This window comes from Fistularia commersonii, chromosome 29, assembly GCF_037954325.1.
Source record: "Fistularia commersonii isolate RoL2024-O1a breed Wild chromosome 29, RoL_Fcom_v1.0, whole genome shotgun sequence".
NCBI classification, from domain to species: domain Eukaryota; kingdom Metazoa; phylum Chordata; class Actinopteri; order Syngnathiformes; family Fistulariidae; genus Fistularia; species Fistularia commersonii.
Window position 1 is genome coordinate 9,149,582 of NC_141312.1, and position 13,971 is coordinate 9,163,552.

Sequence of the window (13,971 nt, forward strand, 5' to 3'; positions counted from 1 at the left end):
TTGCCAAAAGGTGTTCATTTCATTTTCATTTTGTTTTGAGTTGAACTACTCAGAGCAGGGACTTTTTGACTTTTACCTAAGAAAACCTCACGGTCAGTTCAGTTTTTAATTTTGAAAAGTTTGAAAATAATATTTCCATAACAACCCCCTCCCCTCTGCAACATGCTCTCATCCCCCTCATGTGTCCGGAAAAACAGACAGTGCACGGTTTGGGGGCGGGATGGGTGGTAGGGGGTGTTATCTAGATTATGAGACAGGAACTTTTTTTTTATACTTTGGACACGTATGAACAAAGAGGGAACTGTGGAAATGCTACGCCCAAACAGGCGTATGTTTAACCTGCCTGGAGTGACAACGCCACCCCTACATCTGCTCTTATATAAAGGGTCTCGGCCGTCGGTATTCCTGTGCCGGACAACCGGAGAGTAGAAGAGCGGCAGGAGAGACGACCCTGCGTGAAAATGGTCAGTGAAAGAAATAGCGATGTGCACCTCGAATACCCGCAAAAGGCCAAGGAGTCGGAGAGCCGGGGTTACTGGGGGACCAAAGCTGAGTTCATTCTCACTGTGATGGGCGCGATCATCGGACCTGGAAACATCTGGAGGTTCCCCTATCTCTGCTACAGAAACGGCGGAGGTCACTGATTTCTATTCTTTCTTTCTTATTTTTTTCTTTTTTCTTTTTTTTTTCTTTTTGTAAAAAAAAAAAAAAAATCTATTTAAATTGCTAACCCTCGGTCCCGCAGGTGTCTTCTTCATCCCATACCTTCTGTTCATGTTTACTTGCGGGATTCCATTGTTCTTCATGGAGACCGCCCTGGGACAGTACACCAACCAGGGGGGCATTACTTGTTGGAGAAAAATCTGCCCGATTTTTCAAGGTAGAGGGCAAAACGATTTAAAAATGAAATTTTTATTACTACCACTAATATTGTAATTGCAAAATTGTGTTATATTCATTTATGTTCATTTAGTTGTGGTTGTTGTCTTTGTTATTATTATTATTATTATTATTATTATTATTATTATTATTATTATTATTATTATTATTGTTGTTATTATTATTATTATTATTATTATTATTATTGTTATTATCGTTATTATTATTATCATTATTATCATAATTATTATTATTAGAAGTATTAGCAGTAATAGCATTATTATTAGGATTATTTTAATAAAAACCCATACTTTTTTGTGGGCAGTTTTTTGATAATTTCTTTAAACACATGACATCACTGTTGATTTTCCATAAAAAAAAAAAGGTCAAGATTCCATCACACAAACACCAGTGTCTATGTGGCGACAGCGCAAAAAAAATATAGCTCATGCATTTGTTTTCCTCGCTCCTCTTCCTTTTTTTTGTCTCAGGCATGGGCTATGCAAGTCACCTGATCATTGCATTCAGTGCCACTTCCTACATCATCATCATTGCATGGTCCTTCTTTTACATGTTCTCATCCTTCAGCTCAGAACTACCTTGGTCATCATGTGGAAACTACTGGAACACAGGTAGCCTTTCCTCAAACTTGACAGGAGGATGGGAAGTTTAATTGAAGAAACCCAAGGCTGTTTCACTCTCATTATATGTATTTTTGGTGAAATGGTGCAGTTGTTATAGCTTTATGCGTTGTGGTGATGTTAATTGACCTTTGGTGATTTTGGATGTAAAAAAAAAAAAAAACACTTCTTGTGATTTCCAGTGGTAACAATATGAAGTGCACTCAGTGTTTGCTATGAGAAGAGATATATGTTTTTTATGTTTTAATTATTTTCCTCCAGACTCATGTTTTGACCTTTATAATCAAAGTCTGAACCTCAGTGGGATATCAAGACAGAACATCACACTTCCTGTTGTGGAATTTTGGCAGTAAGCAAACCTCACAAGTCCATAGAATGTCATCATATTCTGTCATCTACCATTTTATTAATCCTCTTGGCAACTCTATGTCACTGTTTTTCCTGGCTTGTTATATTCATAGGTCCATCATTGCAACTAAACATCCCTCAGAGCACAACGACCCATCAATCTGTCTCTCCCTCCGTTTACCTTCCTGTTGATCTCCATTCGTCTATCATATATTCTTCTGCTCCACCCCCGAATTGCTCCTCTCCCGTTTTATCCAGGAGGCGTGTCCTCAGTATCTCAGGTGGCATCGATGAGATTGGTGGCTTGAGGTGGGAGCTTGTCCTGTGTCTCATATTGGCCTGGGTCATCTGCTATTTTTGCGTTTGGAAGGGGATCAAGTCAACTGGAAAGGTGAGGATTTTTATTTGTTTTTTTTTTAATTTTTTTATTTGTTTGAACATAATTACACGCACATCATCTGCCACTATTTTTTCAGGATCTCGGTTTTGTTCATTTCAGGCCGCTGCATTGGCATTTTCTCACATACCTGGCAAAATGCATTTCGCTGTTTTATTCAAATTTGAAACCGTGAAACAGTGTAGTAATATTTTCTACATATTTTATTTGAAATATTTGACCAAATGTTAGAAAAAAAAAGTCAAAATAATATTTTGTATCAAACAAACATATTCCTATTCTACCAATAGATGCCCTCTTGTGATTGTGATAATTACGACACGAGAAAACATGCTGAAGTAATCTTAAGCACCATGTCACTGGGAAGTGGAGAAACTGGTGCCAACCATTTCTTACTGTTTAAACACTCTGCATAACTTTGTTCTGACTTTTAATGAGAGTCACATCCCCTTGTCAGGTTAAATTTTACTTAACTCAGCAACAATGCTCTGTCTGTAGGCAAACATAGGATGAAGGTTATACAGTACGTTCTTGTCTGCATCGCACAAAAATCTGGATTATATTAGTTGCTTGATTAGTGTTTGCTGTAGAAAATATGACTCTGAGACTGATTCCTGAGACAGCAGGACTTGCCACTTTCAGTTCTGCAGGAACTCTCAGATATTTTCTGCACTGATTGGCAATAGTGTTTGCTGGATCTGTTGTTTCAACAAGTTGATTGTTTTTTTGTAAATGCTACCTTTAGAGGAAACTGAACCAGACTCTAACCTTAACCCTACCCCTAACCTCAATCATAAACTGGCTGAGATTTGTTAGGTCTTTGACAAGATGGAGGAAATTATATATGCCGTAGGTCAGATGAGGTTCTCGGTCATTCACGTCATGGTAGATGTCGAAATCTTGTCGGGACAACTGGACTTGAATTTCTTCAATTCTAGATGTTTTCACCCCTTGTCCAAGAGGCTTCATCAGTTTTAATGACCTGTGGGGAGTTTCCAAACATAACTGGAAGGGTTTTGGCTTGTTATACTATATGAATGTAGTGCAGATGTTGTTTGGTCTCTCCAGTGTAGATGTCGTCACGCTCTTCAGTGTAAATGACAGCATACACCACATCGTCACTGTAAACTGGGATGACCTCTTCACTAGAAAGACCAAACAACCTCTGCACAAACAGATAGCCCAACACAGGAGTGGTCCACTGTGGTTGAAGGACAAGGGCCATTATTGAGAAGACAGCAATATCCAAATTCTGGCCAGAGAAGACAGATGATTTGAGAGGAGTCAAATAAGCCTTCTTTGTCAAATCAGAAAAAACATCTGAACAGAGGAGGGCCTCAGACACAGACTTTCACAAACATATAACATTGTGCTGGGATCAATACCAAGACAGATTTTTACACACATACCAGGCCCATCTGCACCCTCCAAACAGCTAGGAGAGATTCACACCAGAATCAGCCCCCAGTAACCATAGGGGCCTTAGTTCATGAGATCCAAACGGGTTTCACTACTCTTTTAAGCTTTACCTTTTCACCCTCATGAAGAAGAAAGAACTTTGGATCAAGTCTTCTCTTGCCCGGCCGCAGGTCACTGGGGTCCCTCCCCAGTTTTTATGCCTGGGGAGTGACATGGGTTTTTCCTCCCCTGGGTTCACCACCCACAGGAAGGCCAAGGGTGTCGGGTGCAGTGCGAGCCCGGTGATGGTCGGAGCGGGGCACCTCGGTGGTCCAATCCTCGGTCGCAGAAGCTGGCTTTTGGGACGCTGGATGTCACCTCTCTGGCGGGAAAGGAGCCCACGCTGGTGTGCGAGGCCGATAGATTCCGACTACGTATAGTCGGGCTCATCTCGACGCACAGCGTGGGGTCTGAAACCAGGCGTCTCAAGAAGGGCTGGACTCTTTTTTTACTCTGGAGTTGCCCCCAGTGAGAGGCGCCGGGCAGGTGTGGGCATATTGATTGCCTTCCCCCCTCCGACTCGGCACCTGTATGTTGGGGTTCAACCCGGTGGACAAGAGGGGAGCCTCCCTCCCTCCCTTCAAGTGGGGGGATGGGTCCTGACATTCTTTGTGGCTATGCACCCAACAACAGCCCAGTTTACTCACCCTTCTTGGGGTCCCTAGAGGGGCTGCTACCCGGGACTCCCTCGTCCTACTGGGATACTTCACTGCTCACTTGGGAACTGACAGTGGAACATGGAAGGGCATGATTGGGAGGAATGCGCCCACGCCCCCATCCCTCCGTTCTGAACCCGAGTGATGTCTTGTTATTGGCCTTCTGGGCTCATCACGGATTGCCCATAACAAACACCATGCTTAGGTGTCCATATGTGCACTTGGACTCAACACACCTTGTGGTCAGACTTGCTGCAGGATGTCCTGCACATTCGGGTGAGGGGCGAAGCTGCCAACTGATCACCATCTGCTGGTGAGCTAACTCTGATGGTGGGTTAGGATGCCTGTCAGACCTGTTGGGACAGCAACCCCTGAACCCGCTAGTGGACACTAGCGGTGAGGGATGGCATCATACTAAAGAAGGAGTCCTTTTGAGCCTTTTTGGCCTGTGGGGCTCTGGAGGTAGCTGACAGGTAACGGCCAGCCAAGTGGCATGCGGCTTTGGCGGTTGCGGAGTCAAAAACTTGGGCTTAGGGAGGAGTTCAGGGAGACCATAGAGAACGACTTCCGGTGGGCGTCGAGGAGATTCTGGTCCACCATCCAGCAGCTCAGGAGGGGGAAGCAATGCTCCGTCAACATTGTGTACAGTGGGAGCGGGGCACTGCTGACCTGTCAAGACCAACTTGGCCTCCTCAATCCTGTTGAATTTGGTGACTGCAAAATCGAGTCTCTGCTTTAAACAGATGATGGGGTTCTGTTGGCTTTATCAAACCATGATCTCCTCTCACTGGAGTGGATCACAGCTGAGTGAGTTCACAAGTTAGAGAAGGATAGCGTTGGAAATTGACAGGCGGATCAGTGCAGCATCTGTTGCGATGCAGACTCTGTACCGGTCTGTCGTGATGAAGAGGGAGCTGAGCCAGAAGGCGAAGCTCTCAATTTACCAGCCAATCTACGTTTCCACTCTCATCTATGGTCAGAAGCTGTGGGTAGTGACCGAAAGAATGAGATTGGAGATACAAGCGGCCGAAATGAGTTTTCACCGCTGGGTGGCCGGACTCTCCCTTAGAGATAGGATGAGAAGTTTGGTCATCCAGGAGGAGCTTGGAGTAGAGCCGGTACTCCCCCGCATAGAGATTTGTCAAATGAGGTGGCTCAGGCTTCTGGTCAGGATGCCTTCTGGATGTCAGGGGGTATTCTTGGCATTTCCATCTGGGAGGAGACCGCAGGGAAGACCCAGGACATGTCTCCAGGCTGGCCTGGGAAGGTATTGGAGTCCTCCCAAAGGAGCTGGACTTTGTGGTGGGGGAGAAGGAGGCCTGGGTCTTGCTGCTCCAGCTGCTGCCGGTGCAAGCTGACAGTTATATTCGGTCATTAGAGCTAAAGAAGCCTCTCGGATGAGGAGTGAAACGTCTTCGAGTGAAGAAATTCTAGTCCAGTCGCAACGACAAGAAGATTTCGACAAGGATTATACACGGAATGGAAAATACATACACATATATACATGCATACTGAGGCTGTATATAAGGTATAGTATCTTTTTGGCATTTCAGGCAGCATTCTTCACAGCAACTTTCCCCTTCGTGATCCTGCTGGTCTTGCTCATACGTGGCATCACGCTACCAGGGGCAGTAAACGGTATAATCTACTACCTCTATCCAGACATCACTCGGCTTTCAGATCCCCAGGTATAGATATGGATGCACTGTCTTGACATGTACCTATGCATTTGTTCTAATGTGCACTTTGAAACCCATGGCGTGGATCAGGTATGGATGGATGCCGGCACTCAGATCTTCTTCTCTTACGCCATTGGCCTTGGGTTCTTGACCTCCCTTGGAAGTTACAACACCTACAACAATGACTGCTACAAGTAAGACTTTGTCTTCTCTCAGTTTTTATGAACAGATTTGATGAAGACCTTTATGGTCCACAACTAAAAGAAAAAAACAAACCAGTCTTACAAGGATTATATTTTGTTCCTTTTTTAGGGATTGTTTCTACTTGTGTCTGCTGAATAGTGCAACCAGTGTGGTGGCAGGTTTTGCCATTTTTTCCATTTTGGGTTTCATGACCTACGAACAAGGTGTAGATATTTCTGAAGTTGCTGAATCAGGCAAGTCAGTACTTTCATAACACTCCAACTTTTTAATTATGGAAACATTACATCCTGGCTTTCTGATGATGTGACACAATGGTTGGATGGTTTTTGGGGTCCTTTTCTATCACTGTTCTGACAAGTGAGAGGAGAATTCAAAGTCTGAAAATGAAGGATCAGAATTGCTATTTGAAAATGAAAAATGATGAAAAAAGATTCAAGAATAATCTTTTCTCCAAAATGAAGGATATTATGGTATGTTTTTATTCATTTCAAATTTTACTTTGTAACTGCTGTATAAACATTAAGCTAACATTAAGTCTTAGAATTCTTAAATTTAACTGCCGTCCCCATTGCAGTGTAGTAACTGTGGTTTCATAGACATTCACATGTGGAGTGGAAACATGTCTTACATTATGTGCGTGTGTGTGTGTGTGTGTCTATGTTTGTGTGTGTGTGTGTATGTGTGTGTGTGTGTGTGTGTGTGCGTGTGTGTGTGTGTGTGTGTGTGTGCGTGCGTGCGTGCGTGTGTGCATGCGTGTGTGTGTGTGTGTTACATAGGTCCAGGGTTAGCCTTCATTGTTTACCCACGTGCTGTTGCCATGATGCCCATGCCACAAGTGTGGTCGGTGTGTTTTTTCTCCATGATCATCCTGCTGGGCCTGGACAGTCAGGTATTTACTGGATCAATTGAAAAGAATTGGTCTGAAATACCTCATGAATGTGTACACTTATTTTCTTATTGTATTCTTCCAGTTTGTTGGTCTGGAATGTTTGATGACATCACTGGTTGACTTGTTTCCAACATATCTGCGCCAAGGCTTCAGACGCGAGCTGCTCCTGCTGGGCATCTGCTGCACCAGCTGTTTGTTTGGATTCTTACTGGTCACTGAGGTTAGTAATACATGCACGCTGTGCGTGACAGCTGTCGTAGTATGTTGGTTTTCATGTGGTCCAGACAAGTTCTTTACCAAGCCAAGTAGTAAGACATAAAGGCCACACAAAATTGCAAACCCCACCGTCCTGATTTGTTTTTGATAATATATTTTTTGAATATACACTGCTCAAAAAAATAAAGGGAACACTTAAAAAACACATCCTAGATCTAAATGAATGAAATATTCTTATGAAATACTTTGCTCTTCACACAGTTGAATGTGCTGACAACAAAATCACACAAAAATGATCAGTGGAAATCAATTGTATCAACCCATGGAGGTCTGGATTAGGAATCACACTCAAAATTAAAGTGAAAAAACAAACTCCAGGCTGATCCAACTTTGATGTAATGTCCTTAAAACAAGTCAAAATGAATCTGTGTTGCTTCCTGAGTGGACACTATGATTTCACAGAAGTGTGATTGACTTGGAGATACATTGTGTTGTTCAAGTGTTCCCTTTATTTTTTTGAGCAGTATATTATTTGTAGTCTGTTTTAAGTGATAAGTTCATGCTTTAAAAAAAGACTACTAGCAAGATGGCTTATTTATTGCAAATGTTCATGTTAATACCTTCATGAAAAGTCATTCCGAAAAAGCACGGTCTCCTAGTCGGTTCAGTTTCCAAGATTTTTTTTCCTCATGATTCAAGTTTGATATTCTGTGATTCTTGGCCTGTTTACGAAAGAACACATTTAGTTACATAAACGATTTCTCAACATCAGTATCAAACTAGAATCGTATAATTCATAATTCATATGAGTTCATAATCTTGGATTAGTAGACTACCAGGTGTTTTCCACTTCAATTCATAAAATTGAGATGAAATAAAACACTCCTTTATTTATCCATTGAAAGGGAAATGTTTGGAAATTTGGTCTTGCTTTTATATCTTTTGCAGATTTTGTTGCTAATATGATTGTCATTTTATTATGTTGTAGCTGTGTAATTATATGATAACTCTTCCTATAATTACAAAAGGTTGACAGTTCAGGCATAACCTTGCAAATATAATTGACATTCCAAAAAGACAAATTTAGTCCTGATTTAAGAACACCTTTTTTGTTGTTTTTTTCCTTTGTGTTTCAGGGTGGGATATATTTACTCCAGCTTCTGGATCATCATGTGTGCAGCGGCACCACTCTGCTCCTGCTCTCCTTCTGCCAGTCTGTCAGCATCTCCTGGGTGTATGGTAAATTCTCAACCACCAATAAGAATAAGAATTAAAAAAACATTATATTATCATATTATATTATTATCACAAAATAATAAACAGTAATTCTCTCTTTTCCTTTATTGAAGGTGCTGATCGATTTTATGACAACATCACAGACATGATCGGATATCGTCCTTTCCCACTCATGAAGTATTGTTGGTGCTACATCAGTCCTTTATTCATTTTTGTAAGCACATTGGCAATTAATGACATTTTTTCCCCCTCTCCATCCGTCTCTATATAGTTTTAAAATTATTTTCATTTAGGCCGGAATATCTGAAGACAAAAAAGAGGACCGCTCTGTGGTAGCATTTCTATGTATTGAGCAAACAGAGGCACATATATAACCACTTTTGGATGTGTGAATATCCAAACACTTTTTGCAGATTCAATGTATCTTGATCTTCTCCTATTTTAACAGTCAAATGTGAAAACTGCCATACCTAAAAGTACAACTAAAATTGTAAAACTTGACTATTGTCATCTCAAGAGAGTCATAATAACTGTCATCTAAGACACGGACTCATCTTATGTTTACCTTGTCGCACAGATTCTCACGATCAGTTGTGAGTGTGTGTGACATTGAATAATTGAAAGTGTAATTATTTCAAGGCGTCTAATAAGTTACTTTTATTTACAAAAATTTGAATAATGCTCCGAATACCTATTAAGACATATGTGAACAAAAACAAAAGGTCTATTGATGAGGTGCCGTTGTAAGATTTAACATGATAGTTTTCCTCTCCTCTCATCACAGGGGACCTTCATCTTCTCTATTGTTAAATATTCCCCGTTGAAGTTTAGCAACGCATATGTTTACCCACTGTGGGCAAACATCCTGGGCTGGTTCATCGCGATGGTTTCCCTCTCTCTCATCCCCCTTTTCATATTATATAAAATAGTCCAAGGAGAGGGCACTCTTCAACAGGTAAGCCTGAGACTATTGCTGTCCCTGTATTGAAAATATTCAAAAAACAATACACTTTTTTCTAAGAAATATTCTATGTATTCCATTGAACCAAACCCAGATGTTCTGCCATTCAGCCAGATAATTAGTGACTTGTTGCTGATCTTCTGAAGCTAGTTAACAGTACAAAACACTGCTTGGTGCTGAGTTTTTAGTTTAAATTTGTTGCAGGCAGTGATCTTTCTCAGAACTCATGTGGTATCTGATTTATGTGTGTCTAATGGCCTAAATTGAACCCTGGACTGGAACAGAGGTTATTTAAGTACTTCTTACAGCTATGTTTGGCAATATTTCTTCTTCTCTCCTATCTTTAGTATTTGCATTGTGTGGGAAGGGAAAAAAAAGACCCGTCCTTTTTCATCTTTCATAAAACCACTACATAACCTCAAGATCCTGGTGAATGATTCAGTCTAAAACTCTACTGCAGCCTCCCCCAGACATTTCTATCCCTCCTGTATAATCATCAAAAGTAACTACCTTTTCACTTTTCTTCCTCTGCATACCCTCCTCACTTTTTACTATTATACTAATATACTAATACAGATTTACTATTCTTTCTTCATGATCCGCAATAGCCACCTCTTTTACCCTTTGCTCTCTGTCATTTTCCTCATTCATCAGCTCTTCAGAGTACTCTTTCCATCTTCCCATCACCCATATGGAACCCGCAGATACATTTCTCTCGCCATCCGCAATCCCCAGTACCCGTTCCATGCCGTCCCCATCTTTATTTCTCTGTCTTGCAAACCTGTACAACTAAGTCCCTCCCTCCTTACTGTCCACTTAAGCATACAAGTCATCGTCCACCCTTTTTTTGCCTTTGCAACATCTCCCTGTACTCCTGTTTACTATCAAAGTCCTCTCAGTGTCCAGCTTCTTCTGTGCTCACCTCTTTCTTTGTATAAGCCCCTACACTTTCCTAGTCCACCCACAAGTCTCCTTCTGACCACATTTGCTGTAGTTGTCCAGTTGTCTGGGATGTGGAAATCCCACCGGTAGGGCATAGCCAGTAACAACACTGAGTTCCATCTTCAATTTCTCATTACAGACTCAGATAGACTTCAGTCAGTCTGTCTGACACTCTTCTCTCCCACAACATTCGCCACAAATTCCTCCTTCAACATAACTCCTTTTCCATTTCTTTTCCTTTCAATCCCATGGCTGAGCAACGTAAATCCTGCCAACTAACGTTCTAGCCTGCCACCTAATCTACCTGGTCTCCTGGATACAAAGTATATCCACTTTACACCTCTGCAGCATGTCAACTAACTTGTTAACTTTTCCTGTCATTGTAAAGTCTCAACTGTCATTCCTGGATTCTTGCCTTTTCTGTTGTCTCAGAGCTTCTGAACACGTTCCTCCTCTCCTTTTTCGACCCACAGTAGCCCGATTTCCACTAGTGCCCTGTCGGTCCAACCATTATGAAAGTAATATTCTGTTTTGTTACGTATTTTTGGTTTTCCCAAAAGTTTTGTGACGGATGCCTTTACTAACCTAACCCTCTTGTGTCCCCCTGAGGATGCATTAAAACAAAATGCCATTGTATTACATAAACAGAGGATGATAGTGACGTGTAATATGTAATATAGAAAACATTATAATGAATATTATACAGAGGATGTATCAATGAAAGAGTCAAACTCCAATGAAAGTTATATGATGTGCTTAGATGGAACAACAGTGCAGCCAGTGTACCAAAGCCATGATTCCCTACAATGAGTCTTGTTACACCTGCCTGTATCTTCTCTCAGCGATTGCAGGTGCTGGTCGCACCTGCAGATGATTTTACCAAAGGTGGAAAATGTCATCCTGTCACATCCAGCAGCACCAGTTCTCCTACAGAGCTCAAACCGTTATCCGACAAAGGTGAACTCCTCAAGTGAGAAGGACTTGAATGGACGATGAAGAATGAGTTCGCCTTTGGAGGTCAATCTTTACGCACTCTCCATCAAAACCACTTCTAACTTAATAGGGAGAAGTGTACTTTATTGAATAGAACAATAGGTTTTGTAAAGTATTTTTTCCAAGAAAAGCTCAAGATTTACTATCTCGGTTCCCCAGAGGGATGTACGAATAATACAATGGCGGTTATAAAAGATCCAGGATGTATAACTTCATGATCATTCCATGTCTCATTTTTGTCTTCTTGCAGTTTAAATTTGGAAGTAGAAAGGAATTAAATTTCTTTATCCTCACATTTATTATATTTTCCGTACCCCCCAAAGCTGACAGACCCTTTTGTGGTCACAAAAATAGAAACAGATTAGGTATTCTACTGAAGAGATATTATTTTCTTCCAGACTCTCCGTCCCCTCCTCAAACCACAATATCTGAGGACTCACTACAGGATATTTGATGATTATTAACTCTTTCCTGGATTTTGTTTTTTTTTTCTATTTGTTTTTAGAAGCTATGGAACCCCCAAATTGTCTTGCAAGAATAACTACATTATATTTTTTTTTTTAAAGAAAACATATGTAGGATCAAGCAAAAATGAGCCAGAAGGTCATGCAGGCCTTGCAGGTTTTTCTTTGAAAGGTTGAAAATACAACTTTTGAGTTCCACGGAAGTAAATCACAACCTCTTTCAACAAATGTTTTTAAACATTTAAACATAATAGCTTGGCCACTCACCTCAATAGCTTTCTAGCTTTGCTTAAAATAAATACATGAATGTATGAACTTACCTGAAAACTGGACTGAAATTACAATAACGAGGAAGGTTTAAACATGGCACTAGGTCCATTTTAATATAAAGCACAGTTTCATTCAATTCAAAAAAGAGCAGAAACCTGTTCTGTATATTATGCAAGTCCATGTTGCCATGACAAGCTATCAGCAAACTATGTTATCACATAAACAACAAAAAAAAATATATATATATAATATTGTGTTTGTTTAAGCAAGATATAACAGTAACTGGCATTCAATCAACTGAGGGTTGAAACTTATTCCAGAAAAATATATCTGTAGGTATGGGGCTTGAGGTAATTATTGATGTACTAAATGAGACACAGAAGGTTTCAGAAAATATGCTCCGCAGTCATCAGAAACCCTCACATGAGCCTCCATATGTGTAGCTCCAAACCAATTCTTGTTTGTTGAGACTGTTTTATATCGTCATGATACATTGGTTCATTTTTTACATTTCCTTTTTAAAATATTTGATACCTCTACTGAATGTGGTCACTTAAACTTGGTTCAAGTATTGGCAGTATCTTTACCATGTGTTTTACAATATTTGTAATTAAATATAATATAGGAAATGAATAGGCAATAAAGTTCTGTACTGCTTCATATACCTCTCTAGTAAGTGCCCTCTACCGACTCTATGTGATGTCATCTCACCTCCTGTAAATTGACTTTTCAAAATCAAGTGGCAGAATGGGGGTCTGATCATAACTGTTTGAGTTTGAGAATTATTTTTTTTTTAACATGTTGCAAATTTGTAATCAATTTTGTCTGTTTATATTGACTTATATTTTATGGCAAAGCCATGTGTGGGGAAAAAAAAATAAACAGTTTTCAGTATTTCAGTGGTCTTACTTGGCCCTACATTTAGTCTATTGCTATTTACTACAATCTATGCTACTCAAGACTTCCTCATAGAATACCGGAGTTCCTCTCAGCAACCTGTCGTATGCTTTTTCATAAAACCTCAAACATATCCATGACTCACTTTCCAGACGTGGAGAAGTTTCACAGGACGCGTACATGTGTCAGTTTAATTATTTCTGTCACATCATTGCTAATTGGAAAACTTGCAAGTTTCTCTTTAGATGTTGCCGAAAGATATTATCAGTTCAACAATGCTATAGAATGTTCTGATTGTCCCGATATTTGTTTATTTATCAATTACATCTCCATGGTTGCTGATGTGTAAGAAGCACAGCCTGATTTGATAAGGGATAATTTCACAAAGATTGAATCTTGAAACAGTAAATACAGTATGAACTGTTGAAAATTAACTTATCAAGCAAAGACACTCGTGTAACTGTATAAACAAATCTGAGCAATACTACTTTGTCAAGCTGGTTGGAACATTTAAACTGATGCGCAATTCAATTAAAACCTAGTTCTAAGAAAGAACATTGTCCAACACCTGTACTCAGTAACTTACCAATGGCCCAGAGAGCTGGACAGAACTTTCCTGAACATCACATACAGTAAATATATATACTGCTCAAAAAAATAAAGGGAACACTTGAACAACACAATGTAACTCCAAGTCAATCACACTTCTGTGAAATCATAGTGTCCACTCAGGAAGCAACACAGATTCATTTTGACTTGTTTTAAGGACATTACATCAAAGTTGGATCAGCCTGGAGTTTGTTTTTACACTTTAATTTTGAGTGTGATTCCTAATCCAGAC

The 13,971-nt window shown here is 40.3% G+C and overlaps 1 protein-coding gene across 2 annotated transcripts; it reads left to right on the forward strand.

The window, feature by feature from the left end:
- Positions 1-266: 266 nt before the first annotated feature.
- On the forward strand, positions 267-13,127 carry LOC147216920 (sodium- and chloride-dependent GABA transporter 2-like). Of its 2 annotated transcripts, XM_086176949.1 has the most exons (14): positions 267-636; positions 746-880; positions 1,371-1,511; positions 1,782-1,869; positions 2,127-2,259; positions 5,933-6,067; positions 6,149-6,252; positions 6,371-6,495; positions 7,039-7,151; positions 7,234-7,371; positions 8,504-8,606; positions 8,717-8,817; positions 9,388-9,558; positions 11,349-13,127. In XM_086176949.1, exons 1-14 carry the CDS (start codon positions 462-464, stop codon positions 11,478-11,480), a joined length of 1,794 nt encoding a protein of 597 aa, XP_086033075.1. In that variant the 5' UTR covers positions 267-461; the 3' UTR covers positions 11,481-13,127. The 2 variants fall into 2 exon arrangements, with proteins under 2 accessions (XP_086033075.1, XP_086033076.1); XM_086176950.1 differs by lacking the exons at positions 746-880; positions 1,371-1,511 and having other exon boundaries at positions 273-636.
- The last annotated feature ends 844 nt before the right edge of the window (positions 13,128-13,971 follow it).